This window comes from Tasmannia lanceolata, unplaced genomic scaffold (assembly GCF_043159265.1).
Source record: "Tasmannia lanceolata isolate RefF3 unplaced genomic scaffold, GAP_Taslan_0.1 ptg000007l, whole genome shotgun sequence".
NCBI lineage: Eukaryota > Viridiplantae > Streptophyta > Magnoliopsida > Canellales > Winteraceae > Tasmannia > Tasmannia lanceolata.
Window position 1 is genome coordinate 11266551 of NW_027518684.1, and position 16860 is coordinate 11283410.

The following is a 16860-nucleotide window of genomic DNA, read 5'->3' on the forward strand; positions in this document are numbered from 1 at the left end:
TCCTCTTTTTTACCGGTAGCCAAAAGTAAAGCCGGTAAAAATTGGGGGCGAAAATGGAAAAAAGGGGGTGACTTTATCATTCCCCAACAGTATATAAGAACACATCATTGTTAAGATCGTTCTACCTCTCGCTCTCTTTTCTGGCGTAAGTTAAGTAGAGCTAGGAGCACTCTGTCGGGAAACCCTAATTCCTTCAATTTTCCTTTTCTCCGGAATGCTGCGGAAACCCTAACTCCGTCTCTTCATTTTTCTGGATTTCATATACCATTAGGGCTTTCTTTCTTCTACCAACAAAAAGAAGTATGGTGAAGTCGGGTTGTAGCCCTAAGATCGTACATGACACATCGGCAACTTTTGCTGGTAGGTCAAAATCCGGAGCATCTGCTGGCGAATGGCGCAATTTCATGGTATATTTGATAATTTCTCCACAACCTAATTTGTAAAACTTTAAAAGTTTTTTAGGTTAGAAATCTTTCAGTTACGTAAAACTATGCTTTGATTGGGATATTATTGGGAACCCATGACTAATTATCCACCTGGGAGTGATTAAAATGATTAATCATTACTGTTCTTTGACCAAATTTTGTGTGTTTGTATTGATGAATATTATTGTCTGGGGTTTTTGTTGCAGTCACCAAACGTTGCGGATATGTATCGGAAACCGGCACCTAGAGAATCAGAAAATCAGCTTATTGATGAGGAAATGGATATACAGAAAATATTGAAGGATATTCAATACTTGGGTAACAAACCTCTTCATTTTTACACACACATATATATTAAGTATGGCATGTATTTCTTTGTGCACATATCTTCATTTTACTGTTCTTTTTTGTTTGGACTGTTATTCTTGAACCTCGCTCTTTTGCCTTTGTAATTTTGCCAATTTGTTATTCTTGGACCTGCTCTAATGACTTTGTAACCAATTTAGCTTGATAAACAAAGTTTTATTTGGAGTACATGTAGACATGATTATCAAATGATTCTAGAGTATCAAGTAAGCAAAACGATTTTGCTAACTGCGACAATTAAAGCAGGTTGGGTAATTGAATAATTTAATCAGATATAGGATATGACCGATATTCTTTTAGAATTGTCTTGAATATTTTGTCTTCTATATATATATATATATATATATATATATATATATATATATATATTATCATAAATAAGAAAAAAATGTCATAGATTTTGATGACTATGGCCAACTTCACCTTTCTCATTATCAGGGTTCAAAGGAGATGTGTAGCGTTATTTGATTTTAGATGACAAATTGATCAACAAGGCTCTTCTCAAAAAATGGCTGTGGAAATTTGGAGAGAAGAGGGAAAGCCTTTGGATATCTGTTTTTGAGCCTAAATATGAATCCAAAAATATGAATCCAAATTTGGGGGATGGAAGTCAGAGGATGAATTTAGAGCTCAAGGAACTGTGGTCTGGCTTGACATAAGAAAGATTAGTTCATTTTCCAAGAAGGAATTTGTTTAAGAGCGGGCAACAGGGAGAAGATCTTGGTTTGGGATGGATGAATGGTGTTGTGGTAGACTGGTAGTCCTCCGAGTGCATATTTTTTTAGCTTTTTAGGATGGCCTCGGTTATGGATATCAGTGTTGCTAACTCCTTCAACATAATTAATGAGAAAGTGGAATGGAACATGAGCTTTCAAAGAAGTTTTTCCGATTGGGAGGTGGATATAGTTGCCTATTTCCTTAGAATCAATGCAGTCTATATTAGGAGGAATGGCTCGGATCAGGGAATATGGAAATAGGATCTAATCGGAAGTTTCTTGGTCCTCTCATTGTATAGCCATCTGATGATGATCAGACATGCTTGCCTCTGTCTTCCACTAGAAAGGTTTGGATTTCTAAAGCCGCTCAGAGAACTAAGGCTTTTTGTTGGACTACTTGTCTTAACAAGATTCCTACTGTTGATCATCTGTTTCACAGACAGAATCACTGTTAATCATTTTGCCTTTGCATTGTTGATGCTTTGTTTGTTGACCACCTCCCAATTCATTGTAGTTTTGCGAGAGGGATTTGGAGCTTGTCTTTAAACTTTTCGGTGTTAATTGGTTCTTACGTGTCATATTGTCGATTTATTTTAGGCATGGGAATGTGAACCTTGGCCGTCTAGAAACAAAATCCTATGGAACCTCACTTCTATTTTCATCATATTGCCAGTGCTCAGAGACGCGTTTAATAAATTATATTATAATCGACGATCCGAGGGTCTTCTCTTCATAGATAGTTCCTAATTCAAAGAATTGTATTCCTCAGAGAATCACTCAGTCTCTGCCAATGTCGGAGGACGTAACTTTTGATCAATTGGATGAGGAGTCCCATACTAAATTAGAAAGACCTTTCTCTGAGGAGGAGGTTAGGTCCTGGGCTAGACATATTTGGCATGATTGTTTTTTCCAGGATTCCTGGGATTGGATTAAAGAGGATATTATTGTGATGTTTAATGGAAAGTCTTGAGAGGAGGAGCACAAGTGCCACATGGATAATCTTATTACTAAGAAGGACGAGGCATTCAGACTTGGCAGCTTCTAACCGATTAGTCTACTGGGAGTGTATGTAAAATTCTGGTGGAAATGCTTGCAGACATGCTTCACAGGGTGTTCAGGGACATTATTTCTATAGCCCGAAGTTCGTTTATTGATGGGAGACAAATTATCAATGGTGCTTTGCAAGCCAATGGGTGTGTGGACTTTTACCATCGTTTTGAGAAGAATTGTGTTCTCTATAAAATAGACATGGAAAAAACTTGAGTAGAATGAGGATGCATTGAGAACCTTATGGGCAGGATGTGATTTAGATATAGATGGCATGGGTGGATGAGGCATTGTTTATTGAATGTCTCACCTAGGGGCTTCTTTGGTTGCGTTCTTCAGCCATTTTTTGGAGCCTTTTTTTTGGCTCCATCGATAGAAAAAAAAGGACACAATCTCGTTTTTTACCAATTCATATAACAGATTCTTTAGATTATTCCTGATTTTTAGGCCGACTATTTTGGAGCAGATTTTTCTCGCTTCAGAAAATGCAGCTGTCACGATCTCTTCATGTTCTCTCCTATCCACACCCAAGGTTGACTCATTAGGGATTCATCACCATCGTCTTCCTTCTCCCACTACAGATCTCTCTTAGCTCTCAAACAACTCAGCCCATCACGATCTTCTTCCTTCTCCCACTACAACTCTATCTCAGCCCTCAAACAACTTAGCCACCTCACAGCCTTTCTTTCTACTCTGCCTAGAAACAACTCTTCAAAGAACAACACAGGTAAGTCATTACCATTTATTCTTTTGATTTATTTTTTTCCCTTTGTTTTCTTCCATTTCTTTCAATTTTTTTTTCTTGTTTTGTATTTTTTCCCTCAGGAAGAGGACTGTCCAGCCTAGTTTGTGTTTTCCCTGTTCCTCAAGAAAACAACCTTACCACCCTCCATCTCCTCACCATTTCATCCTTTGCCCACAAAATAATAGAGAATGATACTAGCTGTCCATGTTTGGATTGCTTGTGTTTTTTGCATAGTTTTGCTTTGGTTCGGGGATAAGTTTTCATGTTTCGATAGTTTTGTGTGTTTTTCTTGGAAGTTTGCCTTTATCAGATGTTTTTCTTTTGTGTGGAAGGGAATTCAGAGGGCCACAATGCCCTGTAGTACTGAGGGAAAGCTCATCACATTCCAGTGTACAGTTTTCACCACCAATATATTTCCGTTAAAGTTAGTCATATGGTCCCATTCCTTTTCTAGCTAATTTGGTTTCGTGCAAAGACATTTGTGTGGCTGGTTTGTTCCGTAGAGTGGTGCGGTTCAATTGACTGAGATTTTTATTTTAATAGAAGCCTTTTTTTTACTTGGAACTAGAAGTTGCTGCATCATTCTTATCTAGAATTGGCTCAATTTACATCAGGGGGCAGGGATTTGACAAAAGAGTCCGGAGTTGGACCCCGATCGGTGTATTTACTGTAAAATCCTTTTATGACCATATGGCCCAAGTTTCTATTATATCGCATGCTGGATGCATGTGGAAGATCAAAGCCTCATTGAGAGTCAACATGAATTGCTGGATAACATGTCTAGACAAGATCCTCACAATAGACCACCTTTGTCGTAGCCATAAGATCATACTCAATAGCTGCGCACTTTGCCTAGCTGAGTATGTTGGCCACCTACTCTTCTCTACCTTTTGTCCGGTGGGCATCTAGTCTTACGGTCTTACCTAGTTTCGAGGTATGTCAGTCTCTCACTTCTACAGGTCTTGAGAGGAGATCAGGCAGACTAGCGTACACTCAGAGTACTTGACCTATATGAACCCCCTCCTAGAAGGATGAACTTGAACTTTGATGGTTCGAGTCTTCGCAACCCTGGATCGACAAGCATTGGGAGGCTATTGAGGAATGAGGCTAGTGAAGTTCTCTAGGCTTACTCGGGACTTATAGTTGAGAAGGTCTCTAACAAGGCGAGCGTCCAGTCCATTCTTCACGGGATCAGGTTGGTAGACCTAGCTCTGATGGACCAAATCATCATCGAGGAACATTCTCTATCTAGTTAGATGGGTGAGACGAGATAAATTATCAATCCTTATCTTGTACTTTGGGGGGACAACTTGTCCCAACCTATCTTTAATAAATTGTCAATTTTCAAAAAAAGAAAGAAAGAAGGGTGAGACGAGATCTCTTTTCCATGGTGGTTTGCAAATGCTATTGCAGAGATCCACGACTGATTAGAGGGCTACGATAATGACGTTCTACATCTTTGGTGATTGGCTAATTCGCAAGAGGCAATTTTGGATTCAATCACTTGCCTCCTTAAGGTTGTGCTGGTTGTACTTTTCCTACTTTGTATCCTTTGTATTATTACTTAGTTGATTGTATTTTCTTTGATCACTTCTGTCATTGAGCTTATGCTTTCCCAAAAATAATAATAATAATAAATAACTAAGTAGTACTTGTGTTCATGGTTTTAAATTTTGGTTTCGGTACCGGTTTGCCGAAATCCGACGAAATGTTAAAAATACTATTTTATTTGTTACAAAATTTCGGCTGAAATAAAAAAAAATTAAAAATATAGAATTTTCTAATCGTAGAATGATCCTAACCTTTCCATCTGTCAAGAGCAAAGTAAACTAAATGGAAATTTTGAAATTTTGGACGAAATAAAGTAATGTTTCGGGTAAGTGTGATTTCGGTTTCGGTCTCACCCGAAATTTCGGATTTCGGTCGAAATTTAAAACCATGCTTGTGTTTGCATGTGTTGGTTTACGCATTGGTTCTGTTAAAGTATATAGAGCCAGCCTCATTTCATGTTCATTTTTAGCTATTTCCAATGTTTACTTCGATGTTGCTATCGCTAGGTTCTGAGCATATGAGCTGGAAAGAGAGGAAGGAGTTGGAGAACCAAAAAGTAGTTACTTTGGGTGGAAAGGTGAAATCTTTTCTTCTTCTTTGAGTTCCTAGATACCTACACATCTCAAAACAAGCCTATGAAATTCAGTTGTCTTAAATTTTACTGGCTTGTTCCTTACAGCCTCCAAAGAAACATCGAATACCACTGAATGTGGCGACTATAAGCATGAAAAAACAGAAGCAGAGGGAACAGAAAACATTACAAGAGGTGATTTTTTCTGGCCTTAGCTTTGTATATAACTTCTCTGCAGACTCTTCTCAACTGAGCCCATCTTGTCCTGACCGGCTCTTGTTACTTGCTTCTAGGGGCTGATTCTTGGACGTTTTGGGAAGCAAGCAAGTAATCATAGAGTGGAGAAACACAAGGCAGAGGACAGAGTGCTGAAGGCAAGTGAGGGCCGTTTCAGAAAGGGTGTACTGAATGTGAAGCATCTTCTGGGACCCGCTTCGTCTTCCAGAGGCGATGGTGCTTTGTCATCCAAAGGCAACAGTAGGGGTCACAAGAAGGGGAACGGAAAGAAGAAACGGAATGGAAAGAAGAAAGGTAAGAAAAGGAAATGATAACTGATTTTCATATATAATCTGATATTTCCTTAATTTAAATAATTAGCCGTCTTCGCAAAAAGTTAGTAAATGCACGAAGCCATAATCTCATTACAGTTTACTGACAAGGCTGTTTAGTTGAAAACCATTATATTTGAGCATATTGTTGGAGGATATTGTAATAATGATCCTTCAAGTAAAATGACATTATTCAAAACATAATTTAATCTTTCTATTAAACAAATATTTTGTATTATCTGGTGAGCTAAACATTTGTGGGAGTGGAATACGAATACATATATAAGAACCGTACGAAACATAACCCATAAACAGCAGGTTTTATCTTTCTTGTCGCAGGTTTATTTCTAACTGGGTTTTGTATTAGGTTTCACACTTTTCTGTTTGTAGGTTTGGGAGTTCTAACCTTGACCCTCTTCAAAGTATTGAGAAGTTTTATGTTAATCTGAATTTGAAATTAAACTTGAAAGTAATTGTGTCCAACTCAAGCTTTTTCCAATAATCTCACTGACCGAAGTGGTTTTTCATAAAAACCCGCTAAATCATAACCTAGCGAGGATTCTCGAAGAAAATTAGAAAGGACTTTCTTCCTTTTGGCAATATTCTGGTGGTGCCCAATGAGATCTTAACAAGGCTCTAACAAAGCTGTAGTGAACCTTCAGTGGAACCCTAGAGCCATTCTGGCAAGTTCGTGGTAAAGCTTTTGAGTGTCGGCCAAGATTTTACGATTTTTTGATGTTTTTGCAAGCTAGATCATAGTTTCAAAACTCCTTTGCGTCATTTTGTTTTTTTGAATTTTGCTTTGGCTGCATCTTGGCCCGCATTCTCCTTTGAAACACTCGACAAAATACCCAATTTCTCTAGGCCCATAAGATATATTTGAATTACCAACATTTCTTACAATATAACCAAAAATTCGGTGTTTTTCATTGTATCAACATTCATAGTGCCCTATCTATGGCGGTGACAATCAAATGAATGGTTTAGATCATTCATTCATGTGTGCCCTTCTTGTTTTTGTGCTGCACCAGTGCTGCACGTTTGCACCGGATAAAAACTTCCATTTGGTTTGGTTTTCTCCCAAGAGTGGAAAAATGAGGAATATTCTTGATATGTTCACATGCCACATCACTTAACCAGCGTCTGGTTAAGTGATTAGGAAATCATACTGCTGCAAATCACTCTAAAATGTCTTGCAAACTTTCTTAGGATTACTTGCCCAAGGCCAAAGAGTTCACTTCCCATCACTCCACCTTCACTTCACTGTCACTACACTTTCCTCATGGGTCCTTGATAGAAAAATGACATCCTCTCGCTTGTATAACTGTTCTAAAAAGGAAAAAATATTGAAAATATAAAGCTCGAACTCATGAAGTCTCTGAATCTATACATGGACACTTTGCCCATTCAGAACTGAAGAAGCATGCACCATGACTCTTGGTCGTGGGCCATCTATCCTTTTTAACTTTCGGAGTATGTTTGGCTTCTTAAGGGCATGTTTCACAATCATGAAAATATTTTCCTTAGAATGTTTGTGGGGTCAGTTGTGAGAGATGGATTTGAGAGGGGAGCATGAAAATTCTCTCAAAAAAACAGGAAAAGATATGCCCTATTTTATAGTTCATTTGGTTTCAGGGGATTTGCTAGCGTCCATCGCACACCCTCAATTAATCATGCACTAAGAATGAGAACGTTATTCCTACAGGTTGCAAGCAAAACGGGATCCTGTGATGAAAAACAGCACGGGATCTTGTATTGTGACACGTGGTACAAAAAAAAAGGGTAGCACTTGCACCACAAATGCCATAAAAACACGTGAAAATAGCCAAACGGAATGGTAGTTTTCATTTATCCTCTGCTGAAAGATTAACGATTGTGCACACATTGGTGTGGATGATGGGACCGGCAACCCTCTTGGCTGTGGGTCCCATACATCTCAATCAAATCTCAAACTGGAGCTTGTCAGTGATCATGACCTTTGATCTAGAAAGGCATGTCATTGCATCAGGGGGCTGAAGATCACAACACTGGGGAGGAAAGCCTTAAGGCCATGTTTGGCAGCCATGAAATATTGGTTTATCAAGTAGGGGTCATGGCTATTGACTAAGGAGAAGGTGAGAAGTGGGTGAATACTAGGAAAAAGAAAACCTCTATTCAAAATAAAGTTGTTTTTTCTGCCACTTCATCTTCTCATTCATACCCTTTGAATTCTTCCTACCCCTCTATCAATGGCTGGCTAAAAGTCTAAAACTAAAGAATTTTCCCAAGAATACAAAATAAGTTTATATTCATAAAAATAACAGTAATTCTAGAGTTATCTATGGGCATTTTGGTCAAAAAATGATAGTGTAATGAATGTTAACATAAGTGGTGTCTAGAACAAAAACTTGGGTGGCCTTAGGCTATTTAAAACCTTATAAATATAAAGTGAAAGGGCTCTATTTATGCTCTCCGGCCCTTGAATATAGATCCACGTCATTTTAAAAGTCGGTTGAGAAACTGAATTCGGTTGCACTTAATGAACTGGATCTATTCATGGGCCCTTCTTTAGCCCTCGCATGTACAAACTACCCTTTAAAATTTAAATACCTTTTAAATGAAATTTTATTTGTAGTTATTAAATATCTTATACATACAAATTTCTCGATAGCTATTGAATATTTTGAAGATGTAGACTTTTTTTAGCTATTGAGTACCTTACATTTTTTTTACCTCAAACTTTGTTTTAACCTCATAAAAATTTCCTTATAAAAGCATATTGGATTTAATTACTCTATTGTTATTTACACAATTTCGGATTGATCTTATATGCTTAATAAATTACTATTTTTTCTTTCATTTAAGAGATGTATCAGGTGTAATAAAGTTCAACTCTAAAGGCACGTGACACCTCATAATGCCTCTTTATATCTCGCAACAGCTATCTTCTCCACACATGCAAATAAGCTCTCTCGTTCATATTGGAGTTCAACTCTATCGTTCATGTTGCAGTTCCTAGACATTCAATACACAATTTGAAAACCCTGTAACATTCAATGATATTTTTTAGGAAGGAGTATTCAATGAAATAAATATAAAAACTGATACACACACTGCCTTGATTTGATATTAGCACCCTTTCCTTATTTTAATCTTCTATCATATCCAACGACATAAGTAGGTCATAGGTTTAAGTGATATTTACATTAGAACAGCTCATAGAACTGTCAACCTAAGTTTTCTTTTCCAAATATAAAACAACAAAAGGAGAAGAGCTACCCTTTGATGGACAAGATGAATGACATGAGGGCACCAATGTCCTTATAGTGGAGATAAAGGAGTTGTCTATTTTGCTTTCTACTTGCTTATCTGCCTTTGTCTTAGCCTACAACTGCTTTTTATCCTAACACCTTATGCACTAAATCAAACAAAATATCCCAATTCCTTGGACATCACTACCAAGGTTTAAAATTTCGGTTTCAGTGCCGGTTTCGGACCCTGAAATTTCAAATTTTCGACCGAAATTTCAAAATTTCCGGTACCACAAAGAAAAGGATATTTTATTTAATATTAAATTTCGGACGAAATTATCAAAATTTCAGTAAAATATTAAAATAATAATTAAAAAAAGGTTTTGTAGTTTAAATTTCGGCCGAAATAAATGACCGTTTCGGTTTTTGGTGATTTCGGTGTCGGTCTCCACTGAAATTTCGGATTTCGGTCGAAATTTAAAATCATGATCACTACCCCTTTCTCTTTCTCCCTCCTCAATTTTCCTTTCTTTATCAAATTTGCCTTTTTTTAAAAAAAAAAATTTCCCCTCTCCTAAAATTTTTAGGTGGGTAATGATTCAGTGTATAGTTTATATAGGTAACCATGGTGTATATCCTAATGATCCTCAACAATCTATGATCTAATGTAGTCACTTTCAGATGGCTGCTAACCCTATTTTCCTGCGCCAACGCCTCTCATATGAGCCCTTTTTCTATTTTCCTTGCATGTACAGAGCATATAGAGATAGACTACCACTTTGTTCGTGAGCTCGTTGCCAACAAACTTATCAGTTTGCTTTGAGAGCCAGAATAGTGGATACCTTAACAAAAGGATATTCCTGCATTGGCATTCCTTTGTTTTTGGTCTAAATTGATGTGCTTCCCTATTTTTTTTATCATACACTAAAGATCTAACATATATGCTACATGTGTAATTAATTTATTTTTTCTTCTCTCACATTTTCCTCTAAAATATGCACTCCCTAGTATTTAAAAGTATTGTTGATGCCCAATTCAATTTCCATGATCATGCTTTTTGTTGGAGACAACAGAGGGAGAAAGAAATGTCCCCCACTACCAAATAGCTAAGGGGGTTTCAAATGGGCCCTCTATCTTTTGCATGCAACTCAAGGGTCCTCATGTGATCTCTTCACTGGACAGCAACAAAAGGCTAATGAGGTCTGTCTAGAGAGAGAGAGAGAGAGAGAGAGAGAGAGAGATGGTTGTTGAAAGAGATGACAGAAAGCATTGCCTTTGAAAGTAATAGGTAGCATGGAAGCAAAGGAAAAATGCTTCCTTTTGAAGTGAATACAGAGGTGAGAAAGTTGAGATGTGGGTGTGTTGGAAATAGTACTTACGGATCTTTTTCAAAACAGACATGTTTTATTCAGCCCCATTTCTATGTTGTAAAGTGGTTTGAAGATCTCTTGTTGGGTCTCTAGATTTGACTGGTTTTTAACAGAACTTTTGAGTAATTAGCTTTGAAAGTAGATTCAATTTAACCCTTAAAAGCAATGAAATTTTGATAAACATTATAATTTGACAACCTTTAAAAGTCATGTAATTTTAACCCCTGAAGTACATCTGCACCCCCAAAAGACAAGCTTCATTTTTATCCTCCAACATAAAAGATAGTTAATTTGAGGGGTAGTCCTTGGACTACCAAAGATGATAGTCTGCCCCAATCTCAGTAATTGGAAATGGACATCTGATAGGACCCACAATGGATGGGCATTCTCCACAAACATTTCATTGACAGGACAATCAACACTTTGATTGATTGGGATTGATGGATTTTCCCCAATGCATACTGTTGGCGATTTTTGTTCTAGGACTACTAAACTGGGCCCCTTTGAGAGAGAGAGAGAGAGAGAGAGAGAGAGAGAGAGAGAGAGAGTGCATTGAATAGACATTCAAGTCTTAAAACTTGGCATGATGCCATGGACCTTTTTCAAAGAGCAGAGGAAGAGTAAGAAATATTGGTGTGGCATTGAAGTTGAAGTGCATTGAAGTTGAAGTAATGTTTTGCTGGCTTTGCTAACTATTCACCAGAAATGTGACATGAGATTTAGGTTTACCTTCCATCAAAAATCTGTTTTTCCTCATGTGATCTTCAGTTAAAATGGTCCCCCCATATCTACCTCACATAGATATCTATTTGGCTCTAATGTTTTTTTTTCAAATGCCTAGTAAAATCACAGAGTCAGAAACTGACAATCAAATAGGTGTACTCTAAATTCTAATTTTGTGAAGGGGAATGATCTTTTGAAGTCCTATACCACCATATATCACATTAGAGCCCTTCTAACAAAGTGCCCCCCATCTTGATATATATGGACTGTCCATATGGGGGTTTATTTATCAAAACAATGGGCGTAAATATCAGCTTCCTTTCATTTATAAGCTAAAAACAACAAACCCATCAAACAACATCACCTCAAATTAATCACAAAGCCCAAAATGTGTCATGAAAATGAATGAATGAGAGAGAGAGAGATAGACAGAGAGACTCAAATTCCAATGTCATTCACATAAAAGCTACAATTACAAAGTCAGACAACCAATTTCTACATTAAAACCTACCTATGTAGTAAATGTCAATGTTGGAAACACCACAAAGTCACAAAAAACACAGCCTTTCCCATTAAAACTCATTAATACACGGTTTTAAAACATCATCACATGCAAATCCCAACGTCTTTCTTTCTCCCACTTCTCATAAAAGATAAACCCCCCATCATTTCGATCTGCACACCCCCCCACCCTCACGTGACTTCCTCCGAACCACCGGTTTTGGCCCGGAAAAAACACCATTCCAAATCTCCATGAAGGCACGAACGATAATCTCATGATGGTACGGAGAATTCAACCTAAGAAAGCAATCGAGAAGCTCTCGTAAATCTTCTCGTGCGAATATCTCTTTTTCTAAAATCATTTGAAGCATTGATTGCCGGAAATCGAGATACGGGTCGTCGGAATCTTTTACCACGGCAACGCTTTCGCCGATTTTGCCGGACCCTGCTGCCGCCGGAGGATAATTGTTCCCGTCGGCGGCCGGAGAGAAGGTGGTGGTTGAGTCGGAGTATTCGTCGTTGACTGAGATTTGACCTTTCTCCCAAGAACTGGAAGAGGAACGGTAGAGGTCTGGTTTTTGATAAAGAGGCCCTTTGGTTTTTAGTTTTGGGTTGAATATGTTGGAAAGTTTCACCCTCCGGCAACTGCAGCCTACACTGACCACCTCTGAGCTTCGAAGCAGCTTCTTCCTTGTTGAAGACATTTGGGTCTGAAGGGTTTTTTTTTTGTGCAAAACTCTAGAGAGAGTATATATACACGAGAGAGAGAGAGAGAAAGAGTTGGGTTTGAGTTGGGTTTGGGTCGTTTTCTCTTTTGCGTGTTGTGCCTTTGTAAGGAAGTTTATAAGAGGGGGAAATGATATATGTGTCCCCTTTTCTTCCCGGGGCCACCACTTATATGGTACTCCAGTATTTTTTTTAAAATATATTGTATGGCCCACTTTATATGATGATCCAAATCGTTCATTTGTTGGGTACAATGTAAATAGGTTGTTCCCTAAAAATCATTCTGATAGGATGATCCTAACCTTCCGATCTATTGAGGAATGTACATTATGGAAACGTTTATAGATAAGAGGGATAGGATCATCCTATGGAAATGATTTTTATGGCACATTCTGTTTACGTTAGCTCAGCAAATGAACGGTTTGGATCATCCCATAAAGTGGACAATATAGTACTTTCTAAAAAATACTCGACTATACGGGCTTATACGATATAAAATCTCCATAAATACGGTAAGGGGTGGCCTGGGAAAGGTCGAATATATGACTTCTCTTTAAGAGGGCTTTTAAGTTTTGACTGATGATGAGATACTATTAATTGTGCATGTGACCTAGGGAAGGCCTTGTAGAGAAAGCTTTTCTTCTATATTTAATCAAAGTTTTGCTAATCACGTGAGGTGGGGATCATGTAAATATACACGGAAATTCAGTGTACGAACCATTTATGCCTCCTAACTCATGTCCATGCTTGTCGATTTGGAGGGCCTACTGGTGGGCCATAGTCTGAAATGCATACGGATTTGAATGATCTTTAACCATCTCAATCCAATTTTGCTGATTTTGTCTTTTGGTGATAATAGTCCAAAAGTAAATTGGTCACATGGTCAGGAACATGTGATCATTTTTAGGCTATTGTTCAACTTGGGCAGTAAAAAAAATGACCTTTCTCAATGTAATCTGTAAAAATGAAGCTGGTTTTGAAGAAAAATGAAGCATGTGATCAAACCCGTTGTAAGTTGTAACCATGTCGAAAACCATATGTGGTAAAATGCCAAGAGATGATCGTAGCCCTTAATCCATCAATCCTCATTTAGGATTCCACTATGAAAGGCTAAAAGGCTGTTGTTTTTTTGTAATCCTCAATCTTATGAATGGTATATCCGTTCTGGATGAGACCAATACCATGTGGGTGGCCTCGTGATATTCTATAAAGACATAAGGTCTCTAGTCTTAATTTCACATACATAATACATTCTCTCTCTTGTGGCACCCAGAAACATTTACATTTGATCATGAAAGTGACTTGTTATTTGCTTAGTTATTCTCTAATTGGAATGAAGGATCAATTTTTTATGTGAGCTCGGTGTTGTACGTGGGTGTTTTAAATCCTAAGTAAATGAACGCTTTAGCTTCTCTTGGCATAATCCTAAACAAGAACCTAGGATCATCAGATCAGGTGGCCGGGGCCAGCGACATTGTGCCAGTCCGAAAGTCTGATCAATGGACTTGATCATGTCCATTGATCAAGTAGTCATCTTCATAGTATCTTTCTTAGTTTATATACTTGAGTATTGGTATATAGTTTAAGCGTGACCACTCTTCATGACTGAAACATGGAAACAAACGCATCCGTGGCACGTCCACTTAGGAAAGAACCATGAACCAAGCCTAGTCTTGAGATAGCAGCCGGGCCCACACGTTATAATGTGAGGTGCGACGAAGTATCAGTATGGGGATTCTTTAATCTGCTCAAATATTTATTTAACATGTAGAACAAATAATATGTCAAACTAATAAAAAAATTTAAAATTTAAAATTTAAACTATGGTTTCAACGCAGCTTATCAGCCGGAAATTGCGAGTCATGGACAATATGATCCAATGGCGCGGATGGTTTCGTCATGATTTTGCGATTACGTTTGCACTTGAAAGATTTCCCATTTTAATATACATCATTGGCAGAGTATAATAGTGTTTTGGAATGGTTGATGACATCAATTACGTAGGTTAGTAGTATATAGAGAAATTGTTCATTTCCCATTTTACTTTTGGCAGCATTGGTAGCCACTTTTCTCTTTGGGAGATGATATTTTCACCCCTTGCATTCCTCATGCGCTCCCCTTATAAGGTGCGTCAAAAAAAGCGAGTGGGTCATCTCCATAATCGATTATTACCGATCATCCAATTATGGGGCCCACCTTATATAGTCAGTCTCGCTCCTAAACTTCTTAAACAGATGATCCTAGCCATCTGATCAGAAGTCTGCAGGTGGAAAACTGAAAAGGAAATACAAACAACATAGATACAACTACTTGATCCAATGGTTAGGAAGGTTCGATCAAGACAGTTTCTGAGCTCGCTTGTTACCCCAGAAAAAAGAAAAGGAAAAGAAAGGTAAAGTAGGCCCACACCATGATATGATATCGATATGGAGGGCACGCTGCATTGATCAAAACCTATGGGCTTTTTGTGAATAAATGTCATAAGTAATTATAGCTTGTTTAGAGTACATCATGAGCAACTGAGCAACCATTATGATGGGCCTGCTGTGGATGGGCTTCGGTAGAAAATCTAGACTCGTGACTATAGAAGATCCAAAGGATGTGGCCCACCAGATAGACGCTTTGGACTTTAGAAGCATTAATGGTGACCTGCTTATGCAACTAATCATATTCTAGAAACCCCTAAATACCATTGGATCTTTCCTCAATGAGTGCTGCTACGCGAGCAAATCCCTACACGCCATATGGCATACGGAGGTGTAGTTTTACCACTTTAAGTGGATTGTACCGTTGTGAACTGTGCTGAAGATCAACCTCCATGTGATGGGGGCATGTATGTGTAATCGAGACTGTTGATCTTGCTCATATGGTCATGGTCCCATGCTGAACATACATCCGATCCTTAGGATTAATGCTTACAAAAATCAGCAATTTAGATTTTCTTGGAGGAACCATAAAATGAGGGTTGATGGATTAAGGTGGGGTCAAGGGCCATGGGCCTGACTTGTCCTCATAGTCAGATCAACTGACACGTGCACAAAATTTGGCTATTTGCAATTTTCTACTAATTGCACAAGGCTCATTTCAAATCCTTTGCACCATATCTTCATTCCTTCAAAAGTGAAGTATATCGGCCCCTTTGCTGTCATAGATACACTGTAGCTAGGTGTCCCTAGTAATGAAAAGGGGCGCATTTGCAGCTGGGTGTCCCAAGTGATGAAAAGGGGTGCATTTATCATTTCCCTTCGATCATTGAACAGGTGGGTTCCATTTTCTACTGTGCCTGCAAATGGATAGTAAAATAAAATTAATCAACCGTCCACTTTCAGGTCCTCTGATCGGATGGTTGAGATCGCCTAATTGCCCTTTATGGGGCAGGGATAGCTATCCCTAGAGCAGTCGGCAACTGCCGGTCATTGCTTTCCGGCAATTCGGAGCAGGGGGAAGCCTCCGTTTGCAAGGATAGCAATCTAGGGATGGTATAGGAGCTGATAACCGCAACCCCCTTGTGTTGATATTGGAACTCCTATCTATCAATCTCTGACCAGTTTGAGAACAGTCAAATTCTCTGGCGAGATATTAGAATCTCGAATTCAACCAAGCACATTTTACGGAGAGGAGCTATGAATGTTTAAGGGGTACATTTCTAGAATAGAGAATCCCCTGCTACCATCCCATATTAAAGGAAACTTTGGAAATTGTGATGAGCTAAGAATTACATTGGTTGAAGCAGTATGTCAACTGAGTTTGGAATTGAAATAACATATTCAATCCCAGCTTTCCCACCAAAATTTCATAAAATAATGCAATCGATACAGGGTAAGACCACTCCAATGGAATGACAAAAATACCCCTATATTAGGGTTTAATTTTCAATAGAATAGAAAAGCTATTTCCAAATATGGGTATTTGTTTTCCAATTTTCGAGTTATGGTAGGAGAACCGGTCTTATGACTTGCAGGAAACTGAGCAAATCGATTATTACCACAACACTAGAGACCCACAAAGGTTACACGTGGCACACTTTGATTGTCGGGTATCGAGCCGGTCATATGCTCGGTTCCATATCGTTTTTTTCATTTTAAAATAATGCAACAATATCACCAGTAGACATTTAAGAATAATGCAACAATATCACAAGGAAATACAGAGAACGCGTTACCTTGGAAAATTACCAACCAAGCCTTCTAAAAGCTCAGCCCTTCATCACAGGATCATCTCACCCAGGAGCACACCATTGCAAGATTATGAGGCAAGGTTTTGGTGTCCCCCTACTGAAAATAAAACGATTAAACATGCTCATTAGTTTTGTAAGGCCCTGTTCGTTTGAGATTATAACAG

General features: G+C 38.3%; 1 protein-coding gene, 1 long non-coding RNA gene and 1 pseudogene across 2 annotated transcripts; 1 reads left to right on the forward strand and 2 right to left on the reverse strand.

The window, feature by feature from the left end:
- The first annotated feature begins 117 nt into the window (after positions 1 to 117).
- LOC143880965 (axoneme-associated protein MST101(2) protein) lies at positions 118 to 6207 on the forward strand. The gene is made up of 5 exons (XM_077383940.1): positions 118 to 407; positions 632 to 743; positions 5357 to 5427; positions 5530 to 5616; positions 5715 to 6207. Exons 1-5 carry the CDS (start codon positions 303 to 305, stop codon positions 5967 to 5969), a joined length of 630 nt encoding a protein of 209 aa, XP_077240055.1. The 5' UTR covers positions 118 to 302; the 3' UTR covers positions 5970 to 6207.
- Positions 6208 to 11727: 5520 nt separating this feature from the next.
- On the reverse strand, positions 11728 to 12594 carry LOC143880966 (transcription repressor OFP6 pseudogene; annotated as a pseudogene).
- Positions 12595 to 15467: 2873 nt separating this feature from the next.
- LOC143881886 (uncharacterized) lies at positions 15468 to 16788 on the reverse strand. The gene is made up of 2 exons (XR_013252037.1): positions 16682 to 16788; positions 15468 to 15802 (listed from the first exon to the last, which is right to left on the reverse strand). It is a non-coding gene; the product is annotated as an uncharacterized LOC143881886 (long non-coding RNA).
- Positions 16789 to 16860: the final 72 nt, after the last annotated feature.

Excerpts from the sequence above, each read along its gene's own strand:
- LOC143880965 (XM_077383940.1), top strand. The coding sequence starts at position 303 with ATGGTGAAGTCGGGTTGTAGCCCTAAGATCGTACATGACACATCGGCA. Across the intron at positions 408-631 it reads GCGAATGGCGCAATTTCATG|TCACCAAACGTTGCGGATAT; the intron begins GTATATTTGATA and ends TTTTTGTTGCAG. Across the intron at positions 744-5,356 it reads GAAGGATATTCAATACTTGG|GTTCTGAGCATATGAGCTGG; the intron begins GTAACAAACCTC and ends TGCTATCGCTAG.